Source organism: Dermacentor albipictus, chromosome 1, assembly GCF_038994185.2.
Source record: "Dermacentor albipictus isolate Rhodes 1998 colony chromosome 1, USDA_Dalb.pri_finalv2, whole genome shotgun sequence".
Classification (NCBI taxonomy): Eukaryota; Metazoa; Arthropoda; class Arachnida; order Ixodida; family Ixodidae; genus Dermacentor; species Dermacentor albipictus.
Window position 1 is genome coordinate 73,888,423 of NC_091821.1, and position 19,707 is coordinate 73,908,129.

The 19,707-nt window shown below is 41.8% G+C and overlaps 2 protein-coding genes across 3 annotated transcripts in view; one reads left to right on the forward strand and one right to left on the reverse strand.

The window, feature by feature from the left end:
* Positions 1–7,421, reverse strand: part of mRpS18B (mitochondrial ribosomal protein S18B) — a 37,941-nt gene extending 30,520 nt beyond the window's left edge. Inside the window, exons 1-3 of the mRNA XM_065434469.1 lie at positions 7,237–7,421; positions 6,739–6,904; positions 2,005–2,102 (exon numbers count right to left, since the gene is read on the reverse strand). Coding sequence (XP_065290541.1) covers positions 2,005–2,102; positions 6,739–6,904; positions 7,237–7,395 — 423 coding nt within the window. The 5' untranslated portion in view covers positions 7,396–7,421. The remainder of the gene's footprint in view (positions 1–2,004; positions 2,103–6,738; positions 6,905–7,236) is intronic.
* A 136-nt stretch (positions 7,422–7,557) lies between these two features.
* The window catches only part of LOC135903956 (serine/threonine-protein phosphatase 1 regulatory subunit 10-like), a 60,594-nt gene continuing 48,444 nt past the window's right edge, over positions 7,558–19,707 (forward strand). The window contains exons 1-3 of one of the 2 annotated variants that reach the window (XM_065434465.1): positions 7,558–7,690; positions 7,820–8,041; positions 8,589–8,658. In XM_065434465.1, coding sequence (XP_065290537.1) covers positions 8,656–8,658 — 3 coding nt within the window. In that variant the 5' untranslated portion in view covers positions 7,558–7,690; positions 7,820–8,041; positions 8,589–8,655. Of the gene's footprint in view, positions 7,691–7,819; positions 8,042–8,369; positions 8,512–8,588; positions 8,659–19,707 lie in introns of those variants that run through there. The other variant, XM_065434466.1, reaches the window with a different exon arrangement.

Below are 19,707 nucleotides of genomic sequence, written 5' to 3' on the forward strand. Positions count from 1 at the left end.
ATTTAAAATTATGTTGACGTGAAAAAATAGGGATAAGGCAGCCGCCGCTGGTGTTTCTAATGTGATTGTCCTCCTATTGTCAGGATTTGCAGGAATAAAGTGAAAGTACGAATTAAAAGCCATGCACATCCGCGCCAATAATGATGTAGTAAGCTACTAGCCACAATAAAATTTTAAGTGAAAAGGTCGAGGCAAGTCAAAAGACACCTCAAATGATATGGGTGAAAAAGCTCTAGTAATGACACTTTAGGTGTGGGGGGGGGGGAGGGGGGAAGGCTTCGGCACCCCCAGAGGAGGGGGGGGGGGCTCAGCGCCCCCCTACCCCCCGGAAAACTCCAGAGGGGGCTCGGACCCCAGAGCCCTGCCGCAGTCGGCAACTATGATCGTATGCACTGTGCATGTCAGCTCAATATGGCCAGACCTGGTGAGGGGCCCCTTACAGCAAGAAATTAGCGGAATTTTGAGCAAAGTGCATCTGTCTTTAGCTTTGCAATTCATTCAGTGTAACATTTTATGATTGAGGCAGTAAAGTTGTTCTGTGTCATACTGTGCAACTCTGCTGATTTGATGCTGAGGTCATGCTTGGATGCACGGTTGCAACAGTTGTAGCTTTAACGTGGACGGATGAGAACAAGAAAAAGATAGGAGAGGCAGGTTGGTTCTTGGCCTAATATGGTTCTTTTTTATGCACATAAAAAGTTAACTGTTATTTTAAAGCAACACTAAGTATACTAGTACATACAGAGAGAACGAACAAGCAAAAGGAAGTGCTGCAATTCTGCATAGAGTACAGCGCATGGCAAATGCGCCCTCTTAAAGACATTACTAAATAAGCGCTGATCACAGTGCAACCATAGGTTGTGCACAAGGCCAGTAGTTCTACCCTGACCATCCGAGTTGCCGCGTAACAGCAGCAGTGAATAATTTATGGCAGCCTCTGGTACTTCTACGACTAATTTCATCGTAAATGCGCATAAATATTAGTTTTGGTATTGCAAATGGAAGCGCATCGTGATACATTCTTTCATCTCTATGGAGGTAGAGAGGATGAAATTCCAAATGAAAAAGAAAAAGCTGCATGCACCTGCCGGAATCAAACCAAAATCATGGCAGTGGCTTCTATCCTGATTCTTGTGTGTACTTATTATATGTGAGAACAGAAAACAGACACCAACCAAAGTGATTTTTTTTCCAACTGCTTATGATATGTTACTTCCTTTTTAAGTCGCAAGCACACTCATGACCATAGCGGCGAATGTGAAACACCAATTCTTAAACGGACACTAAAGAGAGAAATTATTTCGTCTGTCTTAGTAGATTACCCTTCACACACCAAAAAACATTACTTTTACCACGAGAAAAGGCTTGGTAAGCCAGCAAACAGACAAAAGGTAAAGACTAAGTCGGCGTGATGTCATGAATTTTGACTGTTTGCCGACACCCTGCTAATTCTTTATTGTTAAAGATGGACTAACATTGTGTTCTAAAGAAGCCAAAGATTGGAGATGGCAAATTTTCTTACTTTTTACTGTGCTAATGCAGCTCAAATACGAAAAATGCTTTGAAGAATGAATTCTGGGGTTTTGAGCGCCAAAACCACGATTGGATTATGAGGCACCCTGTAGTGGGGGACTACGGATTATTTTTACCACCTGGGGATATTTAATGTGCCCCCAATGCATGGAAGAATATTTTGAAATTCATGACATCACATTTATGTACCGGCGCTAGCGTTTAGGTGTGAAATTGAATAAATTAAGTTTTGACCTTCATTTTCTTTTAATAATCGATTTCTTATCATGAAATTAACGAAAATAAAGTTTTCATAGGATACTTTACCAAAGTCTAAACTGAATTACTGTTTCTCTTTAGTGTCCTTCTAGTTATTGGTGCCAAGATGAATGTGAAAGCATTGCGCATCATTGTAAATTATGGTCAATAAACATTCTATATATTCAGCTGGTTGCAAAATAAAACCAGATGGAGGTTTCCCACACTACTCACAATGCATGTACGCCGTGTTTTTGGTGGTGGAAATTGGCCTTTGAAATTTCTTCGGTACATGGTCCACACTGGGTCATCACCATAGGTGTCCTTGTAGGCTGCGAACAGAAGTTCGTGACAAGTTGGTATGCCTCAAAACAAGCTATACATAATCTCTTGCATGAGTAAACCAATCATACAAAAAGACTACAGTTCCACCTTAAATCAAAGGCACACTGATTTAATTTTTTATGTAGGTTGTAGAGGATGTGGCTACAGCACTGTCCTGCCACATTCCAAAGTTAATTCGTGTAGAAAATGCCAAAAAAGATGACACGATGATGTGACTGTCACTTGTGTGAAGTGCATCAAAATTCACTGCAATTATGTTTTGCTATTTCTCAAATAAAACATTATGTCAACAATCATATGTGTTTTGCTTTAAAAAAGAAATGGCAAAATAAACAGTCTCAATAAAGGGCCAAGTATAACATAAGGATTCAGTTTGCTTGATTCTGTTCCTTTCTTATCCATCATTTACAGCCAGCTGATCTCGGTGATTTGTGGGTGGGGTGCCACTCTGATCACTCATGAAGCACAACAAGAAAAATCATTTGGAAGAGAATCCTCACGCTATTCCAGCCCAGTCCTCTGATATAGTATGCTGACTAGCAGCTCCCTGCAGGAGTTCGCATAAATGGAGTGGCCTTGGAGCATGCCCCCAGGTGCATATACCGTAATACTAGCCCACCAGGAGGTGAATTAGAAACCATGTCACAAGAGTTACAAGAACCTGGACAGTGCAGGACCTCAAAGCAGAAGTGCATGCAAGGTAGTCTGCACTCGTACACACTGGAGTAACAGATGCAGGCCATATGTGCACATTTGATAGAATATTTTAGTGCTTTAATAAGAAGTACAGACATGCCACATAGTTCCTACTTAAATATGGGAGTCCCAAAGCAAATCATGGGCTACGAGACATGCAGTAGCTGGAAATTCCATATTAACTTGACCACCTAGGATTCTGTAATGTGCAACCAAAGTCTTGGTACATGAGTGCATCTGCTCTCTGCCACGATCGAAATGTGGACGCCATGGCATCCTGTACAATTTCCTCGTACGAGTGATAGAGGCTCTTTAAGAAAATTTTAACTGTAATGCAAATGTATTTCATAGCACATTGTGGGACGGGTATATGAAGATTTCTGTTAAATGGACATGACTTAGAAATTGCTTCTCCATACCTTACCCATTTTCCCGTACCTCAGCATAGACCATGGAGTCATACTTTCTTAAATAAAATATATATTGTGAGCGCAACATATGCCTGACTTTCAACTTCATCATCTCCACATATCACCTTCACCTGTATATATCATAACCAGCAGCAAAGCTTGATTCTCGTGGTAGTAGCACGAGCTCAGCTGGAATAAAGCGGTTCCTTACAATATTCATTCACTAATTTATTCAAAAATAAAGGTTATGTCCAGACCTGCTGTATCTATACGCAAATACAACCACATGTAAATACAAGTTTTAGAGCAAAAATACAAAAAAAATGAAAATAAAAAACAGACATAAAACTTGCAATGCAACTATTGTGCGATACACTTCACATGACACACATCTGCCTTAGATCTGCTGATGCACTGCTCAGTGGAAGAATAGATATATTCAGCCTCTAGTTAATCTCATCATTTAGGAGTTATATTTACCTAAACATTTGCATCTACGAAATAGGGAAAGCAGCGCCATATTTGTCAGTGTAACACATGAAACCCATAAAACAGAGCTTCGTTAACCTTTTTGCTACATTCTTGCAATCACTCAAACCTGCCTGTCTGCTTGATGTAAGATTTAAAATAAGACAATACAATGTTGTAAACCGCCCCTATCGACCATGCAACAAACTTATATCAGTATTTCTTTCGGAAGTGTGGATTTGTCTTTCTGCAAAAGAAATTAGCCAACATATTTGGATGTAAAAAGACAATCTCTATGTTTCCTCAGTGCCCTCATTTCTATAAGGTGCAGATGTAGGGAATTACTGCTATGTTCTTCTGTCACTTTTTCTTGCATTCACATGGACACGGTGATTTGTCATGCAAACGCCTGCCTCTTAAGTATAATCCACCAGAAGATGCAGAATCCGAATTGCCACAGGTGATTAAAAAAAGATCTGTTTGAAAAGGAAAGTGTATTCCCCTTGGTAGGGCAAGAATTGTGCTCTTCAAGTGCATGTAGTTGAGTAATGAAATGTCAGTAATAACATGTCAAAATGCTATCCTTCACGCTACAGCTAAAGCAGGCTGCGTAACCACAACACTCCCGCCTACATAGAAATACCATTGATTGCATTGCACATCACACATATATAATTTTTGTTTCTTCTATCTCTTTTTTCTGGTGAAAAATTTTTTGAAGGCTTTATAACACAAGTTATTTAGAGGTAAGGGTATCAGTTATTCTGATAAAGACACTATGCTAGCTATACAAATAATTTGTAATTTGACAAAGACAATTTCTATTACTACATGTGCACCAGATATAGTCCTGAAGTGTTAGCCAGCACCTCTCAGGGTCGTGGTGGGCACATGTGGAACATCCTTTTTTACCAGATAGTGTCATGTAACATGTGAACTTAAAGGGGTTTTGCAACGCGCCAGGGAAAACTTGTTGAGCAGCACCGATGACATCACCTCGATGCAGTGATATTGTGTACTTCGTAGACAGGATGTCACATGTTAGAGTGCTGCTATGATGATTGGTTAAAAATGTAATGTGCGAGTGACGTTCACACGATACTGAGAGTATGCAAAAAAAATCTACGGCACTACACTTTACAATCATTTTAAGTATTGCAGAGCCAGGGTAATGATGCATCACTTGCCAAGCACTTTGGTGTGCCAACAGCTACCTGCCTCATGGACGCTGTTGTAACCAGAAAAGCGACGCCATGACCTCTGAGATTTGACCGCACACGTGAGTGATCGTGGATGCCATGCGAACGTCAGCAACAGGTTGAGCAGGCTTGGCAACCGTGGTATGGTTACTTCAGCTAAAGCGCTCCTGCTATTCGGCGGCACCATACGATGCCATGGGAGAGTGAGTTGTACTCCTTAAAGCCGTAAATGTTTGAATGGAGGGCAGCTTTCATTTTGCTTGTATTCTGAGTTTTCTCCGATCAATCACCTAGGTTTGTTTGGGTCAAATTTCATAATTCCTTTTACTCTTTGTTCTACAACATGCTCAGAATAGATATAGAGCAAATATGGGGACCTGAAAATGGCATTGCAGGGCCAATTTAAGAGCAAGCATGTGCGAAATAAACCCACGAAAGCTATCTAATGGCATCACAGCTGCCAGATTCGAGACACTCGCTATGAATGAACAAGAAGGGAAACAGATGGGCGCGATTTTTGTTGATCACGACCATATAAAATCAACAGGCAATGAAGTCAAGGAAAGCATAGTGGTAATTAGCTGTGGTTGAAGTTGACATATAGAAAACAATAAGGAAAAGGCAGAATGAAAGTAGACGAAAAGGTAACTTGTTGCCAGTGGGAACCAAACCTAAAGCCTCCGCATTACACATGCACTGCACTATCAATGATATGTGTATATGTGTATATATATATATATATATATATATATATATATATATATATATATATATATATATATATATATATATATATATATATATATATATATGAATGACGCTATGAGCACTTCGGAGTACGCCCCTGCTGGAAATGGCTGAGTGCACGACGATGCAGCACCATCTAGGGAATGGCAATTCTTGCACTGGTGAAACTTTTTTTAGCGCATGTTATCACATAGATTAAGGTTGGTGCAAGGTTAGGTAAGGCTAGGTTAAAAATAGGTTGGGAATAATTGGGTTAGAACAAAACATAACTGAAGCTCAGCGATTGGGTGCACGAATTATAAAAGTCTAAGCCAGACTCGGTATAGCTGGCTAGTGTAGGTTTCGATAGGCAAGCTACTGTACTGCTGAAATAACAAGTCTTACACAGGATGTCGCAGCATCATCGTGCGGCACCTGGGCATCATGCACCCAGCCATTTCCAGCAGGGGCACACTCTGTAGTGTGCATAGCATCATCCTACACACACACACACACATATATATATTCACACTACACCATGTGTCCCACGTAACTTGTGACAAAATTTAAAAAATATACATATGCCACATAGGTGGACAGAACCAAGGTAATGTTGTTTGCAATAGTTGGAGCAAGTCAGACTATTTTTTGTATTTTGTCTACTTACATTTATGTTATTATTGATTAATCCACTTCTCAAATATTATACACAGAGCAAATGTGCTAATGAGAAAATTGTAGACCATCTTGAAATATTTCCGATCCTGCTTTTTGTTGCTTAATAAGTGCTACATGTAAGTTTTTTCCAAGCCTGAAAGAAAGGCCGCGATACACGTAAAAGTGCCACGTGACTGAAGTTCTGTGGAAAACAGGTATTTCCCAAGATTTGAGCAAATACTGAGAGGCCGGATTCAAAAGCATATTAAGCCTTTTTTTTCTTTTTTAGCGCTACAAACATCATTTACACTCTGACAAAACACTTTTGGAGTAAAAGTGTATTAAGGCACCTTTATCAGTGGCATATATATCCAACGTTATCGTTTAAGCAGCGCGTTTCTGCCATGATAGCTTCAAGTAGATCTTCGCTAAGTGCTCTACCAGAAATGAACAAAACATGGACAGACCTTTGCTTTCTAGATACTGGATGCTTATTTCCGGAGGGTGAAGCGTCACCTTCTTTACGTTCAGCTTGTCATCACCGTCAGCCTTTTCAGTATCAGCTCCGACCTCTTCATTTTGCAAATCGCCTTTACAAGGACGGCGAACTGACGTCGACAACTCTCTGCAGCTCTGCCAAAACAATTACACCACATGAAATGTCATAGTCGTCACATCGCAACTACGAGACTCATTTATTATTACTGCTTTTTTTTTTTTTAAGTGCAAGTTTACGGTTACTGTACCTAGTACCTTTCATTTACTCGGTGCGAAAACATCTCACGAAAGCAAACAAATGAAATATTAACGCGGCATAAGATGCACAGATGCTTAGCGCGGTTCTGCAAATTCGCTTAATAGCGTCTAGTTACAAAGGCCCCGTAAGTATCACGAAATCCTCCATTCTGGGATGCTCACTACTGTATACATGCAGAAGTGTTTATCGATCACACATAAGTGCTCACCTGAGATGAACGTAAGAAACCAGCAAAGATAGGTTTTTTGGATATGGAACGCTCGAAATCTAACGATTTCTTTCGAAATGATTCCAAATGTTTAACTGGAGAACTCAACGCAACACGCAAATTCCTCGCCCAACTCGCCTGCCGCACGAGCGCAGCCATTTTGACAAGCGGATTTGTCTTCAGTCATTTCTTGGCTTCGTCTTGCATCGTTTGCATTGTCACTTGGCGTCGTCAGTAGCCGTTCAATTAAATATTAACCAACTCTAAAATATTTATTTCTAACTTATCAACACATATCTATTCGAAGCTAAATAAAACAAATTTCATTTGCAAATAAATTACTATTGTTTTGATTTAGAGAGGAACGAAGATTGGATCGTACTGACTACCATGGCTGTGATCTCGCATAGGCAACGGTGATCACGTGCCACATTCCATTCTTGCGATCGCTGAGGTAGGTGACGGGCGCTTGTTCTGCGTCTTCCCGAGAATGTGCTGTTCTGTACGCCCTTGCGTTTGAAGCTGTGACCTTTGATGGTAAATTCGACGTTTCTTATGTTCCCGTACATGTTTTGTTTTGCAGAGTGACTGGCCGTTGCCTGAAAGACTGAGGACTTCGAAAATTGACCCAGGAAGAGCTCGCGGGATTACCACGAAAAGAAAAAAATACTGTTCCTTTGAACGACTTGGACACCCCAGCTCTTCTGAACTAAACACGGTCTTTTTCCTGTTCGCGGGTTGTATAAAGGCAACGCCAGCATTAAACAGATCGCGTATTCAAAAATATACCATAAAAATATAAAAGGTACGCATCGTTTTATTCTCTCTATATGCCGTAGGAAAAGATAAAAATATTGTTTTAATACCCAATTAAACTTACTGGTGGCATGCGATTTAACGCGTGAAAAAGTAATGAAATACCGCGCTAAGCCCGCGTGGTGTTTCAGCTTTCGAGCTGAGTGCCCGTGGTGCCGAGTGAAGTAATTAAATGAGTCATATAAAGGGACAATGCATGTACGCTGGACAAAATAGTAGCGTTAGGAAGCGTTCCGTCGAGCTCGTGATATAAGCGTATGGAACGCTGCGTCACCACAGTACCAAGATGGCTGCCCATAAGACTGCCTCCCTCCTATGCATGCTCCTATGCCTTGCGTCCAAGATGGCGCGCTCGTGCACACCGTGGCTGCGTAACGGGCCGTATCTTGCTTTCATAGCGACTATGTATACAGGCTAGTTGGCTGGTGTGCTTCGAAATCAGTCGTGAAATGCGTGCAAGTTAGTAGTATGCGGTTTTGCCACGCTGCGAAGGGTTAACCCTGCGTGCTAACGTGTCGCTTCCGGCTTTCTTGCAGTATGCGGACTATGTTGCAGAACACCAGCTGATAGACGAGTATTCGCGTTTCCTGAGCGAAATCTGCGATGGTGAGTGATTTACTACGCTTCTGTTTTCGGCTTCTGGCGCGGCGTCCGCCCAAACAGCGAGGCTCGTGATATTTCGAAGCGGAAGGGTTTTTTTTTTTTTTAAAATCTGTATGGCGTACGTTATTTCGAACTTCGTGTATACGACGGCAGGCTTGATGCGTGTATTGTGCGCGTCCTGCACCATCGATTACTACTCGACACATCATTTGACCACCACCTGTTTTGTCTGTCGCATCTTGACACGCCCAGTTAAGAGGTTCAGATTTCGCATCTAAATATACGGGTACGTAAAGGAAATAAAACACGTCCCCTTTTTTTTTTGCTCAATACTTGTCACACAGAAGCAGACACTGATGTGTAAATTTAGATTGATTTTATGGTGTAGTTATTGCACTTACTGACATACCTAGGATGTGGTGAACTTAGCGGTAGCGTCCGTTTAGGGGCTCTTGGTCAGAATTACTTGTGCCATCAGATTTTAGTGTCCCTATAAAGCTGCGGTGATCTTTTCCTAAATTTGTAATTGCATTATCGACCTGGTAACATTAAGGACAATGCTTGGCATCAGGGTTCGCCGTAGTAATTTATCCACGTTTATTATTCTTGAAAGGCTGGAACTAGTGCTGCAGCTTATGCTTTTCGTTAGCTCGCATCCCTCATCTTGAGTTTGTTCTGGCCATTAATGTGGGTCTGAAATTGTTGTTGGCATTGTACACTTTAGCAGGCAGTACGTATCACTTAGCCATGCGTTTTGACGTGATGTGAGCACTGCATTGAAGAACTGAATTTTTCCTGCAGGGTTGCTTTGCAGTCTGCTGCTGCTTGACACAATTTTGTTCCTGCTGCTTTTGTTAGCTGCTGCCACTTTAACAATATGTAACCTGTCAGTGGTGTACTATCTTACGGCTACTTCTTAAGGAAACCTTAAGTTGGATGCTGTAAGAGCAGTACGTGATGGACGCTACATAAATTAGTTGCCGTGCACATGTTATTTGGTAGCTGCACTCACAAATTACCGTCAAGCACCTTCATATCAAATTTCTGAGGGTCTCAAAAATCCTTTGTTATACAGGTCACAGCGTTGTAAAAGTCGTGCATCATACCACTCACAATAAAACACGCTAAGCACATTCAACAACGAAAAGCTTCTATATGACATGAATTAATGGACTAGGTCATTAATTTTCTTGTGCACTTTGTCTGACAGAATCTGTGACTGCAAGCAACCTTATTGTACTAAGGTTCGCAGCATGCGCCACAGAAAAACAAACTTTGCAGAGTAAAACTGTATAGTTTGTCAAAAATTGCTATGCCTTCCTTGCTATCAAAATTAATGGTTCACTTACAGGATTTTCATCACTGTCGCCTTCGGTGACGTTCAAGACATAATCAGACGTTAGCTACAATTATATTATTACATAGTTATGCAACTGTGATACCTTCATCAGCTGTCATGCCCGTTTACGCGTTACAAAAAGTGCATGCAAGCTGAATGATTCCTGGAGCAGTGCAGGACTACTAATATCGGCATGTCAGTGCAGCTCTTTGTGCTGGTGCAGAATGCACCTTGGTGACGTCTTTGGAAGGCGTCCGCGGCAGCGCTATCTAGTATTCATTGTTCAGAATCACATAAGCTGGCGGGGACTCCTAAATTTTTTCATTGTACAGGCAAATTCGTGTAGTGGTTTTCATTGTTGAGGTATTCACATTACCTATAGAAGATAAAAGTTCAGCTGAGATATCAATAATTCGTACACAGCTCATTTCGATTTAGGGACATTCGACTGTACATGTCTCGGCTGGCAGTAATAGCTCAGGCTTAAGAAAACATGCTTATTTTATTAGCTTGCAAAACCAAGCATTGTAAAACTTGAAAAAAAAACAAATCTCACTCAATGCCTGCACTGCACATGCAACTGCTTTCCAGGCCATACCCCTCTCCTTCCGTTGGGTACACGCTTTAACAATTGAATGTGCCATACAAGCCACAGAAAATACTAATGTGAGAAGCTTGAAAATTTATTTAACTAAGCACTGCATTGACTTAGTGCTGCTGCCTGCAAAATCTCGGTATAAGACACTTCATTTTAGATTTTAATAAGATATTTTTTTACGATAGCCTAGAGGACTGTTTCCTAGCTCTGGGAGGGTTATAGCCATTCACAGAAACATATATTGGCTTGCATGCAATGAAGGACCTGTTCAACCAGATTTAGGTATGGCTTGTGCTCGAACTTTAAAGGGACCAACAACCAATGTAGGCGTACTGGTCAGTAAATGTAATACTGGAGTGGTAATGTGCAAAACATTCTGGGACATTTGTGAGAACTTCTCTATCTGCGCTTGCTGTAGTGGTAATGAAGTCTTATGCTGGGTGACATGCTGGAAACAGTGATAGGTGAGCACGATACAGATTCTGCGCTGGCATTGGTGGGAAGCAGGCAAGTGCAGCCCTAGATGTAAGAAATTAATATTTTATCAAGTTGATGGTCATGCGAAGGCATTTTGCTGCGAAACCACAGAACTCGGTTGACATGCTCACTCCCATGCATACAAAAGCGCTCATGTGCGCTGCCATACATAAGAGGGGGCCGTATAATGTAAAACTATTCCAATATGTTTTTATTCCAATCTCCTGACATCTAGTTTGCGTAACCGCCGACGCAAGCATTGGCAGTCGCCGGCAGGGTTGTCTGAACGAACCTATCAAATGCTCCCCTCGTTCATAGGAGGTCACTTTTGTTTGCTTGAAAAACGAATAACATTGCCTGCACTAAACGGCTTGTCTTATCTGATTGGCTGACAAAAGGCGAGGAGCATGCTCAAGTGCAGAGGGATTCGATGGGGCCGAGCCACTGCACTGAATATCGATAAACGGATGAAGAGGGTGATGCCGGCATCTGCGATTGGTCTGCTTTCTCTTACTTAGCTTGCGGTGGCTCGTCGACAATCGCGGCGGCATGCAACGGAAGCTTAAGAATGACGCTAAAATGGATCCTGAGCTAAGAAGAGTTGGCAGAACGAGGTCGTAAACTTGTCGAAAGTTCTCGAAAACGTTACACGACCACGCGAAAAGTTTTATTACATACAAATAAACCCATGCTCTCCGGCAGGGGCGAGTAGCCAGCGGCGAAGCGATCGGCGGCAGCCATCTTTTATTCCTTTCAGAACAGGGCAGCCTGCGGCTATTCAGAAGAAAATAAAGTTCTGTTCGGTATATTAATGCATCTTTAACGCATACGCGTCACTTTGACGCGGTAAGTTCATGCGGTTTTGTGACATCGCGTGAGAGGCAGTTGAAGGGGGGCAGCCTGAAAACTTTTGACAATTAGCTGAGGGCTAATGGCAAAAAGGCGTCGAATCGGGAATAACTATTTTTGTTTTGTTCGGTCAAATTATGCATAATCAGTGTGTACAAGTCATGTCAGATGGGGAGCTATCGCGGTTTTCGTGACGTCGTGTGACAGACAGGTGAAGTGGGGGTGGTCCAAAAATTTTTGATCAATCGCGGTGGGCTGATTGCAGAATTGGAATAGAAAAGTTTGGAATAGTTTTATGTAATAGCGCCCAGGAATGCCATCGCTCGCCACAGTTCCACTTCTTGCTGCGAAGGCAGCGCGGCCGTTTTTTATATAGTAATATGCATAGAATAAAGTGCCTGTATAATATAAAAACTGCAAATTTAAACACTATATATAGTGCACTTAATAACAGCAGACCTGCAAACAGTAATTGGCATCCAGCTCTTATACCAAGGTTTTACTGCAAAGTGGCGCGACAAACTGTTTTTGTGGACTTTTTTTCAATTTAAATTTATACTTCCTACTTAAACCACAAGTAGCTGCATACTGGATTTTATCCTTATAAATCAGTCTTTTCATTTCCTTCAAAATCTTATGACAAGTTCTTGATGGTTGTTGGCCCTTTTAAAGTTAGAAAGGGTAATACAGCATTGAACATTGTATATATTACATTGGGCATGTTAATCAATTGGCCAAACCCTATCGATTTGTTTCTCATGCACTGGCATTGTACTCATTTATGCATACTGAATTTCACTAGCGTGGCGGCAGCTATTTGAACAATCGTTTATTTGTAGGTAAGTTGTATACTTGTATGCACATACCTTTAGTTATTGGGTACCATATTTGGGGTTAGTCACTTCCCAAGCAGCAACATGTTATCATCCATGCAGCTTGTACTAGAGTTGCTTACCATGTCCACTGAAACTTATGCAGTAGGCTTTCTATCCCGAATCTGCCATTGTGGCCATAGTAACTTTGTTCTGAATAGGTAGTGTTCATGATAACAGCTACAATTGAGGTATAGTTAGTTTTTCAGATTATTCTTTGCTTTGTAATGATGAGCTTTTCTCAAACTGCTGAATACATCGCCACTATTTGACTCAAGCCCACCCCTCAGTGCAAAGCTAACAAGTGTCAATATACTTAATGGGGTTCACATAGGCATTCCCAAAACCAAGACATATGAGAGAAGTGTGGCATGGCTAGGCCATTTTTGACTTTTGATACTGTTTTGTGCTACTTTACTTTTATAGATGTGTTCTTGCACTTCTTGCATGCTATTTGTTTGAAGTGCACCCTTCTCAAAGCATGTTCAAAATCTGTTGCTGTTTAAGCTGAGCAAAGCACATGGCTGGCATGCGTGAATGTTTGGCCTATGCAGGAAGACGCAGCTTATTCTTTGCTTTAGCAAAGGCAGTATTGGTTGCTTTGTTATAAACATTCTCCTTATACCATATGCTTGCAGTCATTTTTACTCAAATTTTGAATGCAACTTAATTTATTTTTCTGTTTCTTCTAGGCATAACATTATGAACCATATTTCTGCATCACATTCTTATTGTATTTGGCTTAAGTGTAGTGCCACAGTGAAGTCTGCAGTTCTTTCAGTTCACAGATTGCAGGATACCTTTCAGGCTTTTGTTTCTAAAAGAAGCATACTTGTAATAAATTTTATGGCTTCCACAGTAATGAAAACATTGCCACAAGTGGAGAAATGAGATGCATAGTCTTGCAGCTTGGGGCAAGAGAGGCTGGGTGCTGCTGACATGTATCCTTTTAAGCTTGCCTCCATGAAAAGCATTTTACTCTGCAAAACTCATCTCGCATTTAAGGCTACCACATACCAGATGCCCTGCTGCACACTGAGCACATTAGTCAAAATTTGCATGCAAGCAAGGACACCACATTTAAATGAGTGTACAAGTCACTAGGTTATCACCAGTTAGTGTGGGGTTTCTTCATTGTTGTGTGTACAGCACTGTTAAAAAAGAGAATTGCATGTCTGGTCCTTCATACAAACATAAGCCTTGCGCAAGATTTTATGAATGCTATTTCAATTACCTCGTGCATATGTGCAGGAAATGATTAGAAAAGAATAGTTTTCAGCCACTGCCGACTGAGTGTGTCCACCAAGATTCTCTTTCTGAGTGAGTCCACCAGACTGAGTGAGTCCACCAAGCCCTGAGAAGGTGAACACAATGGGGAAAGAAAGGCTAATGTTGCATTCATGTGAAACATTATATTGTGGCTGACTTGCTCTTCCACAATATCACATTTTTTGGTCATAGTTAGAGAAGCCCAACTAATGCAGACCCTCCGGTTTCACCTCCTAAGCATGACAAGCAGGTTAGCACCAGTACTGTTATGGTACACTGGTAGCCATGAAGCATTTAACTATTCTGGGAAGGGTAGGTTTTCAGAAGGTACCATAAATGGTGCAAGTTAATAGATGCCATTTGTCTGAATTTTGCAAACTTGAAAATGGCAGAATCGTTAGCCCCCCCGCCTTGTCTTTAAGCGTGCTTACTGTCTGCTAGAATTAATGGACATATAATGTTTTCGAGGTATAACTCCTTACTGAATTCCACCATTTTGTCATACAAAGGAAAAAAAAATTGTAGGCACATTGAAAGTTGTAAAAAAAAAATTTGGAGGAAAGTTATGTTTGCACTGCAGGAATTTGGTTAGAAAGCTAAAGTTTATCCTTTTTTTGTTACTGCTTTAATTCATATTTGTCATTTAATTCAATATTTGTTACTGCTTTAATTCATTAAGGTCTAAATAACTACTATGTACTAATTGCAAATTAAGGGACGTTCAGCACCCACTGTAACATGGTAGTACCCGTTTATAAGCCCAATTTTTATCCAATGTCACATAGTGAACAGTGCAGCCGGCACTTTGCAGCCGGAACAGTGCAGCCGGCCATTTGTTATGTAATTTATTTGAACTGTGCTGACTCGTCTTCAGATGTGAACTCTTTGCAGTTAACGCAACTCCAATAAAAATTCACAGCCTCTCGTCACTTTTTAAAGTAACTGTTTTGCTTTTAAATAACTGTAAGCTAACAGATTGCGAAGTTTGTACTTTTTTAAATGTAAACAACAGTGTGGTAAACTTTGATAGTAAGAATACTGTTACAAATGATATTTTTTGTAGGGCTGTTGGGAGTTCAAAGTGAATATAAGGTGGGCATCACAAGCTGTGCGAACTCATGTAATAATTGAGTAATAGCCAAGTCCTAAAGCTACTCTGGTCTGCAGTAGTGGACAAAAAATACATTTTCTCTATATGGTCTCTGAAACCTGGCACTACGTACCGTATTTACACGATTGTAAGTCGACTCGAATGTAGGTCGACCCCCCCATATCGCGTGACAGGAAAAAAAAAGGAGCATACCCGAGGGCACATTCGATAACGATAATTTATTAGTAGCTGACATGGTCACTGGACTACTGGTCTTCACTAGTGCTGGCATCGTCATCTTTACTGCAGTCCCACAGCGCGTCGTTGTCCAGCTAAATTTCACATTTGGCAAACGACCGCACCATGACACCTTGTGGAACACATTCAGCCGTCAGGGAGGCTCTTTTGACAGGTCTGGTTGGCGTAATTTCGCGGTCTTCTGCCGCCAGCCACTCGTACTCACAGCGGAGCAGGGTCTTAAAAGGCGAAGGTCCGGGCTTGTTTCATGACCATGTCGCACTTCACTGGCAGGGACCGATCATGCACTTCAGCGACGTACGCCCCAAGTTAGCCTACAGCTCCAGAGAGCGTCCAGGCTTCGGCACATGGGAAACTTCTCACTTGCCGTCACAGGTGAAAATTCCGCTTCGCTGCAGTCGCCACTCTCGCAACACCCATTCAGAAACATCGAAATTACGACTCGCTGCGCAGTGATTTGTTTCTTTGGTGTAAAAGATGGCAGCCCTCTTGAACTCTGCTGTGAACGAGTGCCGAGCGATTAGTGGGCCTGGAGCACTCATGACGACTGGGGAAGCATGGAAGTAGCACGTAGTCGGCAGTCAAGTAGAACGCGTCAAACCAATGCCAATGCCTTTCAACAGAGAAAGAGAAACCCGCGAGCGGTGTCTGCTCTTCCATGAACTACCGATACTACCCGCAAGCGCTGCCGTTCTGAGGGTGCTGCTGCAAATGGGAACAGTGGCGCTTCCATCAACTATCGACACCCTCCCCATGAGTGTTGCGTGCACTGTAAAACTCTCAAAAATGTTGAAAAACCCTTCCGAAAAGCAAACACGCGGGATATCGAAAAGATACGGGTAGGGCCATAGAGCAAACATAAAATTGTAACTACACTGTAGCTCCCATTGGTCTCGGTTTTTTGGCGGGGCCATGTTTTGGTTTCGATTGTAAGTCGACCCCCCAACTTCAGACTTTCAAATTTTAAAAAAGTGGTCGACTTACAATCGTGTAAATATGGTAATCCTAGACCTCGATAGCTTTGAACAATGGCCTCTTGAACACAGGTCACTGTTGTTTGTGCCACATAGCCTACCCATCTCTTACGCAAGGAAATCATGTACAGAACGGCCTAATGTTAGAAAGAGTACTGGAGTATGTGGCCCCTGCTCGGTGCCACGCTAGTGGTGGCTGCAAAAACACTCGCACAGGTGCAGCGAGTGCTGTGGGTGGTGCTCGACTTGAACTGTTACAAAGCAGCACTAGCATATTTTTTGGAGTTGACTGACAACTGCTTGGTCAATCTCATAGCCAGGGGTCAGGCCACTTACACAAAATATTGCGTAGTAATCTTCACTTCATCGTTTCAACTTATGAGTGTCTTGACAAGCTGTCCTACATTCTCATTACTTCACGCTATCGTTTGCTGTTATTGGAAGATGGCAGCACAGCAACAATTGGAAATCCCTGTGTATTTTGTGCAATGCCTGTGCACTAAAGCACTATTCAACTGGTGTGTCGGCTGAACAACAAACACTCGGGCACCTCCAAAGCGTATCCCAACTGAAAGCGCAGGGCATAGGAACTATGGGGTATTTGTAGCCTCTGGGGTCTCAATAACGTGTTTATTACTAGTAACAGGCACTTTGATGTAGTACCTAAAGTTTTGCTGCAAGAAAAAATTGTAAATGTTTGGGTTCAAAATGTTTTGAAGATTGTCTGTGCCTCCTCTTTATTTTCGGAATAGCACATTGACTTCGTTTGCCTAGTTATAGCCCAACAATACACTGGCTTTCATCAACCGCCACTTGAACCACTGTGCAACTGCAGGCATCCACGAGGAATCAAACCTTTTGCTCGGCAGGCATTTGTTTATGAAGCAAGAAGGGCGAATAAAGGGCTGCAGTGTCATTGCTGCTGCAGCCCTACATTTGACCTTGTCGAAGTTGGGGAACGCCTTCTAACACCCATAACCTGACTTTATAAATGTCAGCCTCTTAGGCCGCTGGCAGACAAGTATTAGCCAGCAGAACAACCGAAGGTAATTTTGCACTTTTGAAAAAAAATTTTCAAAGCATATGGTTGCAAGGAAAAGGAAAAATACACAAGCAGCTTGGGTAGTGGTGATTCAGCACTGGCCTTCGCTGCTCAGAGAGGAAGCAGATGCGAGCTGAGCTGCACCTGCGCGAAACTATTGCAGCAGCTGCTTGGAGATGGCATCTAATGGTGGCCAGGCACTCTGATATTTAAACAGTGGACTGCTGTATACATTGATCAGTACATCGACCAGCGTGTGCGAGAGAAAATTTAGTGATAACTGGAGATATTGTCCCAGTGACAGGCTTGGCATGCTGCTGCAGGTGTAATGTGCACGTCTGATGAGTGGCAAAAGAAAAGAAAAGCACTCGTGCGCAAATGAGCACCATGACACGAAGTGGAGCTATGACAATGTCAAAAAAATATGTTGTCCTCCTAGCGGCAGCAGTGTGCATCCTGTGTGCCATTATAAAAACAAAGCAATCCATGCCCGCCAACTCTTCCCAATTTTCTGTTATGTTTATGGGTTAGGGCTCACTCTACTAATGTTGCTCCAAGTTTTATTAAAGTTATTCACGATGTTTTGCTTGTCAATCTTTGAACCTTCGGTTGGGAAGTCTTCTGATGGTGAAAGAATTCCAGCAGCATGTCTGTGAGACAAATCTTTAAGCATGTGAAATTGGCAACAAAGTCTCTTAAAAGGTTACAGTAATGTATATGAAGTGGGGTTCTCATTAGTCTCTAAAGGTGAATTATCATTAACAAAATGCGTATGTTTCCCCACCAGAGGCATGTGCTCAGGATGAGCTTTTAAAAAAATTCATGCGCAATTCCCTTAGTCCGTTTGTGTCATGACTACGGGATTTTACGAATTTTACTTTAGATCAGGGGGGGGGGGGGGGTGCAGGTATGAGAACACTGGTAAATGAATTTTTCACACTAAAAAAAACATCTTATCGTTCACTATGTGATTGATGCTGCAGTGGAGGCTTCTGGATTTTGTTTTATCACCTCTGTTTATTTAACTTGCACATAAATCGAGGTACATGAACGTTTTTGTATATCGGAATGCTGCCAATATTCAATCCCGTGCCCCCACACATAGCAGCAGAATGCCACAGCTGTTGAGGGACCGCAGCCTGTTGCTACACCTACAGGCGCACATACTATTGTCAGTTTTTCTATGATCTCTTGTGCCAGCTAGCTCAAGTCAATTCTCTGGGGGCAAACTTCTCCCGAGTGAGCACTTTGCTAATCGGCTCCATTTTCCGTGATCTGTTATTGGCAGTACCAACCATCGAAGGTCTCCATTGTATGCGCAGGGTGATCGTTTATGCGGCCAACGTGTAGGACACACAGCTAACTCCTAAATATTGCAGCGATGCTATCAAAGCTGCAGTGCGTACATTGTCTTTAAATATAGTGAGTACAGTCTTGTTCTATGCTTCTTCAGCACAGTCCAACTCAGAGTTAACAAAGTTCCAAGTTCTCAATTTTTATTCATGATTTCCCAAGAATGCCTCAGCAAAATGCTCTTTTTGATTAAGAAATAAATTTCGCAAACGTTGGCATGTCAAATATCTATAGAAGCTCACATGTTTTCATACTTCCACCTATGCAAGCGATAAAAATGCGTGTTTGCTGGTGACCCGACCCATCATACAAGTCCTAAGACTTGCACTGAGTACCCATGCTTAACGTTTGACCAAAACTTCTTTTAGCTTCTGTGAAAACAGTTGTCCCATTTTCGTGCACAAAACCAACTAGCTCAGGTCTACCATGATTCATTCTTTTCGAACTCTTAATCTGTGATTAAGGCAGCTTCAGCAGTGCCACGCATCAGGATGCATCGTGTGATAAATAAGTTGTGTACAAGTGCGCAAAACTAAAAGTGGTTGAGTATTATGTGCTGGTGGTCTTCTTAACTCTGAGGTTTTGTTCCTTTACTGCTCCTACAGTTAGGTTCCTCTAGTTCGCGTAGGCAAGGTCTTTAAGAATGCAAATGCAGTTTTCAGTGGGACTGTTTCCGATTATGTGAAGCCATTAACATTGCGAAAGAATGGAAACCTCACTAACAAAATTTCCATAATGTATTAACGGCATCCACCACGACTTTGTTAACTGAAGGTTCAGTTTGTTGTTTTAGCAGCCACATTTGTAAGTAATTTCTACTTTATATACTGCTAATTAAAATATGAATGCAACTTTTTTGTTGCATCCAACTTTGATATTTGCACCAATGGTGTGATCTCTCAGCACCCGCGCTGTGCAAGCAAGGGTTTGC